The 12500-nt window shown below is 63.9% G+C and overlaps 4 protein-coding genes across 4 annotated transcripts in view; 2 read left to right on the top strand and 2 right to left on the bottom strand.

Annotated features, from left to right (window-relative positions):
• Nucleotides 1-523: 523 nt before the first annotated feature.
• H696_03000 (hypothetical protein) lies at nt 524-4082 on the top strand (the record flags this gene model as incomplete). Its single annotated transcript, XM_009496886.1, has 6 exons — nt 524-1552; nt 1707-1842; nt 2073-2162; nt 2267-2300; nt 2384-3125; nt 3260-4082. 6 exons carry the CDS (start codon nt 524-526, stop codon nt 3869-3871), a joined length of 2643 nt encoding a protein of 880 aa, XP_009495161.1. The 3' UTR covers nt 3872-4082.
• A 703-nt stretch (nt 4083-4785) lies between these two features.
• Nucleotides 4786-6270, bottom strand: H696_03001 (hypothetical protein; the record flags this gene model as incomplete). The annotated part of the gene is made up of 1 exon (XM_009496887.1): nt 4786-6270. One exon carries the CDS (start codon nt 6268-6270, stop codon nt 4786-4788), a length of 1485 nt encoding a protein of 494 aa, XP_009495162.1.
• A 2225-nt stretch (nt 6271-8495) lies between these two features.
• H696_03002 (hypothetical protein) lies at nt 8496-11979 on the top strand. The gene is made up of 10 exons (XM_009496888.1): nt 8496-8851; nt 9015-9324; nt 9439-9577; nt 9651-9791; nt 9974-10222; nt 10338-10563; nt 10718-11118; nt 11229-11336; nt 11549-11832; nt 11925-11979. The coding sequence occupies exons 1-10, from the start codon at nt 8620-8622 to the stop codon at nt 11938-11940; spliced, it is 2106 nt and encodes a 701-aa protein (XP_009495163.1). The 5' UTR covers nt 8496-8619; the 3' UTR covers nt 11941-11979.
• Nucleotides 11980-12069: 90 nt separating this feature from the next.
• H696_03003 (hypothetical protein) overlaps nt 12070-12500 on the bottom strand; it is a 1550-nt gene continuing 1119 nt past the window's right edge. Inside the window, exon 4 of the mRNA XM_009496889.1 lies at nt 12070-12294. Within this exon, the coding sequence (XP_009495164.1) occupies nt 12197-12294 (98 nt within the window). The 3' untranslated portion in view covers nt 12070-12196. The remainder of the gene's footprint in view (nt 12295-12500) is intronic.

Below are 12500 nucleotides of genomic sequence, written 5' to 3' on the forward strand. Positions count from 1 at the left end.
GGGCGGGGGGGAGCGACGTTGAGAGAGCCAGAATAATAGCAATAGGCAGAGGGAGGGCGAAAAATAGATAGATATCGTGCGGCGGAAACGTACACACCCGGACGAAAGGCGGGGGGGATCTTTGGAAGTGGCCCGCGCACGGTGGTCACGGCCCCAGCTCCGAAACGTCGGACCTTTGGCCCCCACGCTTTGCCGCCCACTGCTGGGAGAGGGGATTCACGCGGCACCTTTCCGAAGGCTGGAAAGGCAGCTTAGCCACCCACTTCCCCACACAAGCCCACCTCCTCCCTTTCCTCCGTCCTCCTTCGACCTTTCTTCGACCGCCTTGCTCCTCCTCCCCCCTCATCGCCCTCCAGCCACACGCCCCTTTCAGCCCCTTCTCTCTGGGCCTTCCCTCCCTCTGAGAGGCGCACTGGCGCCCCCTCCTCCCCCCCCCCCCCCCCCCCCCCCCCCCCCCGCCCCCGCATCTCTCCGCCCCTCGTGCCTCCACGGATAACGGAGACCCAAAGCACAGCCCTAGAGCATGGCTCCGCCGCAGGCGAAGCGCGTGCGCGCCACCCCCGCTGCCGGGGCATCCCCGGCCACCGCACCGCGATCCATTGGCTCCGGCCGCCCGGCGGAGCCTGCCCCCTCTGAGGGAGCAGCGGCTACCGGCGTCGGCTCCAAGGTGTCGGCTACCAAGCCGGCCGCCGCCGCGCGCGCCGGCAAAGCCACGGCCACTGGCGGTGCCGCCAAGGCCACAAAGGCCAGTCGGCCCAAGGCCGCCTCCGCCGCAAGCAAGGCCACGCCCCCGCCGGCCGGGGCTTCCACAACGGATGCCTCGGCAGCTGGCACGGCTGCCAAACCGGCCGCCAGTAAGGCCAGCCGGTCGACCGGCGGAACAGCCGCCTCCAGGAAACGTGCCACCCCGGCCGATGGGTCGAGCGTGGGCCCGGCGGCCAAAAATGCCAAGGCAGCTACAGGCGCGGCTACCAAGCCCCGGGCCCCGGCCAAGCCGAAGGCCACGGCCCCCTCCTCGGAGTCGCAGGACTTCTCCTCGGACCCCACTTCGGAGCCCTCACCAGCTCCCACCGGCAAGGCAGCCGCCAAACCGCGTCCCGCGGCTGGTGCCAAGAATGCCAAGGCCCCTGCACCCAGGCCAAGACCCGCCGCCAAAGCGGCCACCGCTCGTGCCCAAACGGCCGGGCGGCGTTCAAAGAGCCAGTCTCCGAGCCCGGCTCCTTCTTTGGTGGCCCCCTCGCCGGCACTCTCGTCCACCGGCTCCTCCTCCGCCTCCGCCTCCGCCTCCACTTCGGGCGCCGTCTCCTCTTCGTCCTCCGCCACATCCAGTGCTGTTCCCTCATCGCCCACTGCCTCAGATGAGCCGGCCCCCACGGCGGTGACCAAAACCGAGGCGCCAGCGCGGGTAACCTCGCCGGCCGTGGCTGCCGGCCCGCCGGGTGCCCGACCTGCCAATGCCCCGCCTATCATTTCCCTGCCCCAGCCTCAAACCTCCTTCTCGTTGGAGCAGATCGACGGATTCCTTGGTCAGGTGGATAATCTTTACCATGAAGTGCGTCGAGCCTCTCTCTCTCTCTCTCTCCTCTGTATGGTGGATGATAGAAGCTTAAGTTGCCCACTCAACAGCACCCCCCTCCCCCTGCCTTTCTGACACCCAAACACACATCCACGGACATCCCCTCCGGCTGCCAATATTGCTCCCCCAGGCACACTCATTGCGCTCGTCCATGGTTTCCCTGGTGACCAAGCTCATGGAACCGCCCCGACTGAAGCCACGGCCGGCCACAGGCCTCAATGATGGGGAACTCTTCACACCGAACGACCCTCCCCAGGAAGATCGCGGTTCGTGGCCCATCCATTTTCTTGTCCCCCTCTCGTCCTGTCTTCTTTTTTTTCCACATGACTTGCATTCCCACGAGCCCTGGCAAGCTTGATCTCCGACCTCTGCCCGGCTCATTTTGCTTTCCCATCTGCCGCAGCCCCCTTCTCCCCACTCACTCACACATGCACCCACACACATTCCTCTCTCTCTCCTTTTCCCTCTCCCTCTCTCTCCCTTGCCCTCCCTGCAGATACCTGGCTGGATGAGATCGAAGTGCATGCCAAACGCTTGGACCCGAGCCGCGTGAACGTTCTCCTCCGAGACTCGCTGAAAATCGAAGGTTCCTTTCCCTTTTGCCGCATTTCCCCGACCATCGCATGCGCACATGCTAACTGCGCGCCCTGCTGCCATCCCTGCGTCTCTGGTCGGCTTCTCTTTCCACAGCCTCCGGTATCCTGAAAGCCCCGGCCATCACGGCGTACGTCACTACCGATCCGGTGAACGACCCCTGGCACACTCCTCCATCGATGCTTGACTGATCCCCTTCAACCCTGCCTCCAGTCCCGTGGAACTTGCCGGCATCCAGCCACACCTCTTCGTGGATGCCCTGGCCGAGTTGAATGAACAGAAAGTCACACAGGGCGTGGCCCAGGTGGCGGCCGCCTCGCTGGCCCGGCAGACGCGCCGTCACTTCTCGCCTCGGGATCGGACGGCCCCTGGCCTGAATGTGGCCCTGCCAATGGTCCTCTCGCCGGCGGACACGGCCCGTCGATTTGATCGCCTGCTCGATGCCTGTGTGACGGCCATTCAGAAAGCCGGCCGGCCAGGGCTCTCCGCTCGGCGCATCACCCCGGCACACATTCGCCACATTCGCCTGCGCGTAGAGTTGACTCTTGATCGCGGAGTGGGCGGCCTCTCGATGGTGGTGTCTTTGCGGCCGGATTCCGCGCGGCGAACCTGGCAGGCGGTCCTCCACGCCAATGGCATGGTCACCGGGCCAAGTGCCCGCGGTGGACAAATCCCAGATGCCGATCTGGCACTGGGCATTGTCCATGCCACGGTCCTCAGCCCGGAGGAGGGGTCAACGTACGGATCAACCTTTCCCACCACCGGGCAGCCGGGACTGCAGGGCGCTCTTGGCCCGTGCTATGGCGGCTGGGGCCGGTATCCGCATTTGTCGGTGGGTGCCGTATCGGACCTGGTCAGCCACCAGAGGACCCTGGAGCGCATTTCGACATATGCACGTCTTCTCCTGAATCGGACCTTGCGCATGCCCTTCTGGCAGGGCTTGGCCGCGTTGCTGGTGCGTTGTCCTCGACCTCACTTCACCGAGGCCGGAAGGGACCCCCATGTCCCTGCCATTCCTCTGATCACAACCACGTGCGCTACTCGCTTTCCCCTCCCATGCTCTGACACCCATGCGGGGCCTCGAAAAAGTCCTGGTTTGCCAGCCACGCGGATCTACTCAATGCCGATTGCGTGCGCTGCCGGCGACATCTGTCCGTGGACACGGCGACGGGTGGTCCACTTGGGCCAATCATGCGCCTGGGCATGAGCAATCCCCTTGGTCGGCTTCTGGACGACTTCACCGCCGACGGGGGAGGAGAGTCCTCTTCTGCCGGTGGCGGACCGGTCGGCACAGAGCATGATATCCTGTGGTCTGGTGGGGCCCTGCCAGGGCCAGGCTCGGCCGAGTCGCCCGACTCGGGTGCTGAATCTGCATCCACCATCACGGCAGCAGCCGGGAGTGCCTTCAATGTGCCGTCTGCCAATCTGGACGTCGGGTCGGATTCCTGGCTGGCCGACCTCGGGATCCCGGGATCGGTGGCCCTCGGCTTGGAAGCTGGGGCCGGGGAACTTGGCGATGCTGGGGAGGGCCTCCCACCAGGACCGCTGGGTTCGGGCCTGCCCGCGATTCGACCGCAGCCATCACCATCACCATCGCCGTCACTTCCGAGCATGGACCCGATGGGCACCGATCTGGCGGCCTTTATTCGGTCGCTCGACTGGCATGCATACCATCCGGAGTGCCATGCGGCTGATTCGTAGAGTGCCAGGGAGGGAGGGAGGAGGAGGTCCATCGCCGCCCTCCTCGCCCTCGCACTGTGCGTGTGTGTGTGTGCGCATTCGTGCGCGTACCACCCATATAGACCCCCCCTTGTGCCTTCACGCCCCGTCCTTGTATCTCCCCTCCTTCATGGCTTCCCCCTCCGAACCAAACATGTCCTTGTTGCTCCCTGCTCCTCGTCGTCGTGACACCACCCTTCCGCTTGTGTGGAAAGAGGCACCCCCCCCCCGCCCCCGCCCCACTACTGCCTGCTTGTCAACCTGCTTGTTGGTCTCGCACAGCCCATTTTTGCCGAGTGGTATCTGCCTCTTGGCGGTGGCTTTTTTTTGTTCTCTCCCCATCCCCTGGATCCCTTTTGGCCTCTTGATTTGTCTACACTCGCCCCTCATGTAAACTCAGTGCACGGCGTGTCTTTATTTCACAAACAAGGTTGCAAATTCATCGGATCTTCTTCGGAGGAGCAAGAAATAAGCGGGAAGCATATGTGGAAAGTGGTGAACCTGGGACGACGAGAAAGACGCCGGTCGGGAAGATGATTTGACGGACAGGCATGAGAGCGAGTGAGGTGGGGACACGAGGAGCGGGGGGGGCACGCATCGAAGCCGAGAGGAACTCCCTGACGGCACTACCAGCACCATCATCGGGCGAGCGGGAGAGAGAGAGAGAGAGAGAGAGAGAGAGAGAGAGAGAAGCCCCACACACACCCGTCGGGGAGACCTGGCTCTTTCCTCCTCCCTGGGACACAGAAAATGCAAGGGAGGAGGCAGAGAAAGAACACCCGTGGGCGCAGGGGCTCCCTCTTACGGGGGCAAAGGACCACCGCTTTCTCTCTCTCTCCCTCTCTCTGTCTCTCCCTCGCTCTCTTGGCATCGCGCCCCAAGGGACATGCAGGCACTCAGAAGACAGCGGTCACCGGGGCGCGGCCATTGGAACAGGACCGCAGGCAGTTGAGCTGATCCGTGAGGTCTTCATCATCCGGAGCCACACCGAGAGTCGAATAATACTCGGCCAGCCAGGAAGACAGGGCCATGGCATCGACGGTCGGGGCGGGAGCTGACGCCTCGTCGGAAACGATGTGGCGCTCGTGCACACAGAGGAGCATGTTATAGCAGCGGCCATCCAAGCAGCCAGCCTCCTCGAGGGCCGGCTGGACGTACTTCAGACCGACAACCGCACGGAAGCCCAGGCGGGAGAGAGCCGCCGCGGCGCGGCTTTTCGTGGCGTCGGATTCCGAATCATCATGGCCGCGGGTCTCCAGCAGGGCGATCTTGGCCTGGGGGCCGAGGCCGCGCTGACGCGCACGCATGTCACCGAACTCGATGCAGGCCATGGAGAGGGGCCGAGAGAGGCCCAGGCCCCGGCGGTCGGGAGCCACCACCAGGTACGTCAGCAGCAGGGCCGACGACCGGGGATAGAATTCCGCCGCCGAAAGAGCCACCGGCACACCGGAAAGGCGGTCCACCATGACGATGAGGTCGAAGTCCACATCAGAGTCGCAGGGAGAAGTGGGGCCACTGTCCGGAGGGGGGTGGTCGGGGGTGCTGGCCGCATCGAGGAGGGCCTCATGCCAGTGCACCACGGGCTCCAGCTCGTCGGGGGCCGAGCTAAAGGCCGGGATGGCCAGGAATTGGTGCACGACCGTGGCGAAGGCCAGGGCCGCGGCCGGGCCGCGCGCGGTCGCCGGATCCGGGCAAGCCTCACGAATGAGGGTGGCAGATGCTTCCGGCAGGCATGCCTGACCGCAGGCAATCTGCCGCAGACTGAGCACCTCCAACTGAGCCGGGGTGCTTTGCCGGATCGGCTGGAGATAGTCCTCAACAAAGGGGGGAAGGGAGAGGGCGGTCGTCGGACGAACACAGCCATCGGAGGCAAGGCTGTCAATTACCAGCGGGGTAACGGCAGCGATGCGAGGGGGGGAGATACCGGTTTGGTTAGCCGGCCTGATCTGTGGCGGAGCCGGGCAAGAGGGCCTCGGCAGGTCGGACGGGGGCGAGCTGGCACCGTTGGTGTCGGCACCGGGTCCGGCCGGCGATGGCGTCGGGTAAGCGCAATCGCGTGCGGCGGGAACGGTGACAACACCGGAGATGGTGGCGGCATCGCCGGCAGCGGCGAGGGGAGGGGTGGAAGAACCAACACCGATGGCGGCGGTGTCGATCGCCGGGGGGAGGATGTCGACGACATTGTCGTTGACGCCAGCCACGGCGACATCCGCGCCCCTACGCGCGGGAGTGTCCGACCTGGCGGGGGTCTTGCCGAGCCCAGCCACAGACCAGGCCGGCCTGGGTATCGGTGTCAATTTGCCGGAGTCCTCCCCGCAGGAGGACTGCGAGCTGCCGGCACTGGCAGCACCCGAAGAACGAGAATACCCGAACATGGTCATGATTGGAAAGGAGGAGGGGGGCGGGTTGGGGGGGGACAGGGAAGCCCTACACGGGTTGGGGGGGGGGAGAGCGCGGAACGCAGAAGGACGATGGACGGCCGGGCACCCAAAGGCACCCGGCGTGGCTGGCTGGTGGGATATAAATAGCCTTCCTCCCATTACCGCCCTCCGAGACGCATTCACACACTCACACACACGCACACACACACACACACACACACACACACACACACACACACACTTGCAGAAGATACCCTCTTTGACCATGAATAGAGGCATGCTACTCTCGAAGAGTCGGCGCACATGCCCAGTGCTCAAGAGCACCCCTCCGGATCAAGTCGACACTCCGGGATGCATCCTTTGTCGACGTGAGTCTGTGGGTACGGTGCGCCACACCGCGGGATTCGCGCACGCGCGCACGCGCGCGCACGCACACACACACCAAATAGGACCACGAGTCGAGAGGGGTGGGGGCCGCAGGGGGCAGGAGATCTCTCCCGGCATCCTACCCCTGGAGCGTCGGGGGCGCCGATAGCAAGGTTTGCTGTGTGACCTCCAGCGCACAACCACCGCGCGCCACAGGGACAGTGACGAACTCAAGGCAGGGGCCAGAGCGCCAGCATATGGGTGCGGAGAACATGCCTGCCAAGGCGCTGTTGGTCTTTCGAGCCCCACGGTGGTCACACAACCAAGAGACCGTCAATGCGGGTCGAAGCGGCGGCGGGCCGGGGGGGGGGGCTTCATCACGACCCACGGCCACCTCGTTGTAGCCGGGATTCGGCAACCAGCTGGAGAACAGGGGAATGTGCTTGGTGAGATGTCGATACCAGGGGTGCCACACGCCCGTCCCTCCCCCCCACCCCCCGGGGCCGTCGGACTCACAAACGGCGAGATCGCCCACCGCCCGGACTCGAGCGCCAGGCAGTCGTCCCGGGGAGCCGTCCGGGAACAGACAGGCTTCCCTTTCAGGCCCAGGGAGGGTTGCAGGAGCAGAAAAAAGAAGGGCACCGCCACGAAGGAGGGGGCCTGTGCCCCCCCCCCCCCTCTCGGGTGGCGAACCTGAGCATGGTAGAGGCAGCGTCGAGGCTTCCAAACCGATCGCCAGTGGGCATCCCCCATTGGGGCGCAATAGTTTTCCCATGGCCAGGCTCGATCGGATGAAACGGCGACAGCAGGGCGCAGGACGGCCAGAGGCCCCCTCGGAACACCCCTCCCGAGGGGTAGACCGGGGAATGCCTCTGGGGTGCAAGACCGGCGGCCAGAGCCGGGGGGGCGGGTGTGTTTATTTCAGCCCGCCCGGGCCGCCTGCGGACGTCCCCGGCCGCTGGACGAAGAAATGGGTGCGCAGTTGACCAAGATGGAGCAGGGGCACTCGTGGTTTGGAACACCATCTCGCGCCCTGGGCGCGTGTGTGGCATTGTTGGGGCGCTTTCCGGGGCATGCCCCTCCCCCACCCTCCCCCCCGGGGGGGGGGGGGTGGACAACGCATGGTACCCCGCACACGTACCCACCACACCGCCAGGCAAGGGCCCGCCCGTCGGGCTGACATGCCCCACAGGGCCTCGGCCCCATCTACACGGCATGTTGACCGGCGGCAGCTTTCCCTCCCCAGGAGGCGCATGAGGGAGAGAAGCCAATTGTTAGCAACCGACGGTAGGGACCTTGTCGTGTCATCAAGGAGCGTCCCCTGCTCTCGCCGCCGCTTTTCCCCCACCTCGGTCTGCCGACCAGAAAAGCACACGCGCCGGTGCGTGAGAAGCGATCCATGCTTGGCGGCCCAGGGAGCTCGGATCCATTGGCACAGCGACCCCGTTTCGGTCCCTGGACTCCTCGGTGATCATCGGGCGGAGTCAACCCTGTGCTTGATGAAAACGGACCTTAACCCGCACCCGGATGCCTGGATCGGCCCGTTGGCTGCTCAGTCAATAGAGGCAACTATTTTAGTCCCGCTTTATCCGCCACAAGAACGCGATCTACCGCCGGTCTCGCCCTATCTCGGTTAATGTCCACAAGTGCTCGCGCAGATCATGAGGGAATGGGCGTGATTTAATTTGAATTTGTCGTTAGCAATCGACTTCGTCGTGGTGCATCCGTCCCCCCCCCTCTCCTCTCGGTCCTCGGGCCTGAGAGAAAACGCCACCGACGCCCCATCCAAGGGCGGGGATGTCCCCGCACCCGATCTCCCTTCCTCTGTCAGCCGCCACCCCCCTCCCCTCTCCCGGCCCTCCACCTCCCCCGCCTCCCGCCCACTGCGACCCTCCGATTGCTATCCTCTGCCAGGCCCATCCTCCTCCTCCTCCCTCTCCTCGCGTTTCCCCATCATCTCCGGCCTCTCGGTGGCCTCGCCCGATGTCGCTCTCCTCGACTGGCATACCGATCGCTGCCTACCGGCGTGCGATCTATTCGGCCTTCACCCGGTCGCATGGGCTCACCCTCAGCCAAGAGGCTTTCGACTATCTCGTGTCAGTACTTCAAGCCATCCCTGTGGATCCCGCCCGGCCAGCGCGCGGGAATAAGCTTCCCATCGACCAGGAGACCGCTCTCCTGACACTGGCGCGGTCGTACACCAAACATGCCTCCGGTGCGGGGTTGCTTTTTTCTCCTTCTTCTTCTTCTTCTTCTTCTTCTTCTTCTTTGCCCACCCTTCAGCGACATGCTCACCAGGGAGGCCCCCTTTTTTTCCTCACACGCCCGTGCCCGCCCCCGCACCCGCAACACTGTGGCCGGACTTCCGTCCATGCTAGAATCTGGGTCGTCCCTCATCTCGCGACCGGCCTTGGAGCTTGTTGTCCAGCAACTGACGAAGCTCGCTTCGGCGGCTGGTGAGGCTGCTAAGTCCACAATGTCCTCCGCCGCAATCCCCGCCGCCAGTGGCGCCGACCTGCAAACGATCGCTGCTGAAACCCCGGCCGCCGTGGCGCCGACGACCCAGACCCCGACAATCGATGCCCCAACCTTCACCATCCAATTGGACACTGTGGCTCTCTTGCGCGTGCTAGGAGCCGAACAGCAGCCACGCCTGCTGCTGGACCGAGCACGCAATGTGTGGAACGTGTATGTTTCCTCATGCGGCAAAACAGCATCGCGCCTTCGTTGGAAGCGTCATCAGCCACATGCCTGACCCTGTTCCCCCCCCCCCCCCCTCCTCCCCTCTGCCGCACCAACCAGTGCCCCTCGGGCGTCCCCCTTCTCCAAGCATGCGGATGGCCATAATGCTGCCATTCTGGAGCGGTATCATCTGCTGCATGCCCGCTGCGCACGGCATGCGCTCTTCCGTCCGGAGCACCGCCATGCCGGCGGCATGGAGGTACACAACATATACGCTTGGTCGCCGGTAATGCTGCAGTTGATGGTGCATTTTACTCACCTGCCTGTGGTAGCTCGCCACGACTGACTCGCTGTCCGGGCGACCGGCTGAAGCTCCGCCAGTGTGCCTCTTTGGCTTGCTCAGTCGCGGCCCTGATGGACGCCCGCGACTTGAGGACCCGTATGGCTCAATTCGCCTGGACCTCTCGAGTGCGGTACGTCGGTGTCTCTTCCAGCGCCTTTTGCCGTCGCCCCTCTCCTCTTCATGTGCCTCCATACCATCAGTACCTGACCCCTCTCTCTTGTGTGCGTGTGTGCGTGTGTGCTTGTGCATATGTGCGTGCGTGCGTGCGTGCGTGCGTGCGTGCGTGTGTGTGCGTGCTTTAATTGCGCTCAGGTGGCAAATGTGGGCCTCTTCTCGGCTGGCACATTTGCCCTGCTTGAGGGCCAGCTCGCGTCGGGTTCTGACATGACCGATGCCATGAGCGAGGGTGCGACATTCCGTGTGTCACACGTGGGCTTTCCCCCGTCGGAGTCCCGGGCAGCTACGCTCAGTCGCTCGCTTGGCTTTACCTCCAGCACTGGGATGGATCACCGGTCCGTCAGTGGGATTGGAGATGTCTCTGGTGAAACGCAATGGGAAGATGTGCGCCGATCCTAAGAGGGGGGGGGGGCATTTTTGTCTGTCTCATGGGCGGTGAAAATCGGTAGCTCACATGGATTTGACTGCCCATTCGCGTGTGCCCGTGGTGTGGCCATAGGCCCACATCGAACAGGCGGCGGCCGACCCACGTGCTGCCTGGGTAGTCTTGTCCGATGTCAAACTCGACAGCCCGGTGGTTATGCGCATGTTGGAGCGCCTCTTCGGATCGTATCAGACAGCTGCCGAGGACTGGCTCTCGGCGCATCCTGGTCAGAGCTTGGCCGGCCTGCTCCCGGATGCCTTTCTGATGTTTGGAGACTTTACCCAGCATGGTGCCTCCTCGGGTACGGAACGAACAATCGCCCCCGTCACGACGGCTGCTGTTGCCGCTGCCACTGTTGCCGCTGCCGCTGCTTTCCTCCGCCCGATAGAGGCGTATCTTCTTTGAATGCCATCTTGGCGCCACGCTCACCTCCGCACGCCGCCTCCGATGACCAGATCTGCACCACTGTCGGACCTTGTGGGCAGAGCTGGGAGCTCTAATTGTTCGCTTTCCCTTGGTGGCCAACCGGTGTCGATTCATTTTTGTCCCCGGACCAAATGACCATCCGGCCAGTGGATCCGGCGGCTTGACCGGGATCCTACCGGCAGAGCCCATCCCTCCGGAGTGGCTGGAGGGCACCCTCTTCCAATGGTGTCATCCTGTAGATGCGGCCGCGATCTCAGCGGCTGATCGGCCCAAGAATGCGATCCGCTATGCGCACTTCACGAGCAACCCCTGTCGTCTGCTTTTCGGGCCGAAGGAATTTTGCTTCTTCCGGCACGACCTGCTCGGGCGGATGCGCCGATCCCTGGTTGTCCCGCCGAATTTGGCCACCGTGTCGGACATTCGCACTCATGTTCGTTATGCTCTTTCCTTTATGTGCCCCTGCCACTTGGGCCTCTGCGAGAACAAGCGGTACATGCCTGTGCTCTGACTCGCCTTTTCTTTCTTCCTACCGGATGGCAGCTTGCGCATACGATCATCGAAAATGCACATCTGGCGCCCCATCCAGCCCCTCCGGCGCTGTTGTGGGAGTACGACCATGTTCTCCGGCTCTATCCCCTGCCCGATGCGGTGCGCAAACCTCCCCTCGCCTTCCCCCTTTGATCCGGTTTGCCTGCCCCAAGCGAGTCTGTTCTCACACTGGCACGTCCCCTGGCATTAACATGTGCACTCCATTTGCCTCGCTATCCACCACCCCCGCTCTCCCCCCGTCTCTCCCTCTCTATGACACACACACACACACGCGCGCGCGCGCGCGCACGCGCGCTCCTCGCTCCCCAAAGGTGTTCCTGGCGGACCAACTCCCGACACACATTGATGAGATCGTGCATGAAGCCGAGTCGGCCGAGTTGAGCCGGCGGCGGAACGGTGCCGACGGCACGACGGCTGGCGGGCTGCGCATGGATGTTGATGACGGGGCTGGCGGTGTGTTGGATCCGGCGACGGCAGCATCGTCCCAGGTGGCCGATGCCGAGGCAACGGTCTCGCGCGTTGTTCATGTGCCGCAATTCTCCCTCAACGGGTCTTTCATCATCTTCTACCCAGGGACCGCGAAAACCGAGATCTGGTACGTGGCCTCGTTCGCACGCTCACACAATGCTGCGCCTCGCAAAAGAAGAAAAGGCCACCCCCGGACACTGACCCCTCATGCACATGCAGCAAAATCACCCTTTAGAGCACCCCTGTGCCTCCTCTCTCCGGGTTGCCCCCCCCCCCCCCCAGTCCGCCAATACACATGTTCACGGGGATAGAAGCCCTGGCGACATACCCGCAGAAAAAACGCATCGCAAGTGGGGGTAGAAAGTAGGGAACAAGGGATATATATGTGGGGGGGGAGGGGGGATGGAGAATGTATAAGGTGTGTGCAAAGATAGATGGGGTTCATTGAGGGGCGCGGCACGGAGAGCCTGAAGGAGAAGAGAGAGGGAACTTTACTCGGCCTCCTCGGCGACCTCCTCGAAGTTGGTGTCGACGAGCTCGGGGATGTCCTCATCCTCGGCACCGGCGAAGGTGGGAGCGGGGGCACCCACTGTGGGCAGGCACACATGCAGCAGGAAGGGGGGGGAGGATGGTTGAAAGGGAGAGCGGGAGAGAGGGAGCGAGAGTTAGCAAATAAAAGCCGGCAGGGGGAAAGAACATGGCAATCCCCCCCCCCCCGGAGGGCCGTGTGCCGGGGACCAACACCGGCGGGGAACGGGGAGAGCAGCGGGGGGGGGGGTGGGAAACAACATGAAA

Source organism: Fonticula alba (assembly GCF_000388065.1).
Source record: "Fonticula alba strain ATCC 38817 unplaced genomic scaffold supercont2.4, whole genome shotgun sequence".
Lineage (NCBI taxonomy): Eukaryota > Rotosphaerida > Fonticulaceae > Fonticula > Fonticula alba.

What these genes read in the sequence shown, in the direction of transcription:
- H696_03002 (XM_009496888.1), top strand. Translation starts at nt 8,620, where the DNA reads ATGTCGCTCTCCTCGACTGGCATACCGATCGCTGCCTACCGGCGTGCG. An exon ending in GCCATGCCGGCGGCATGGAG is followed by an intron (nt 9,578 to 9,650) that starts GTACACAACATA and finishes TGCCTGTGGTAG; the next exon opens with CTCGCCACGACTGACTCGCT. An exon ending in CCAGCATGGTGCCTCCTCGG is followed by an intron (nt 10,564 to 10,717) that starts GTACGGAACGAA and finishes TCCGATGACCAG; the next exon opens with ATCTGCACCACTGTCGGACC.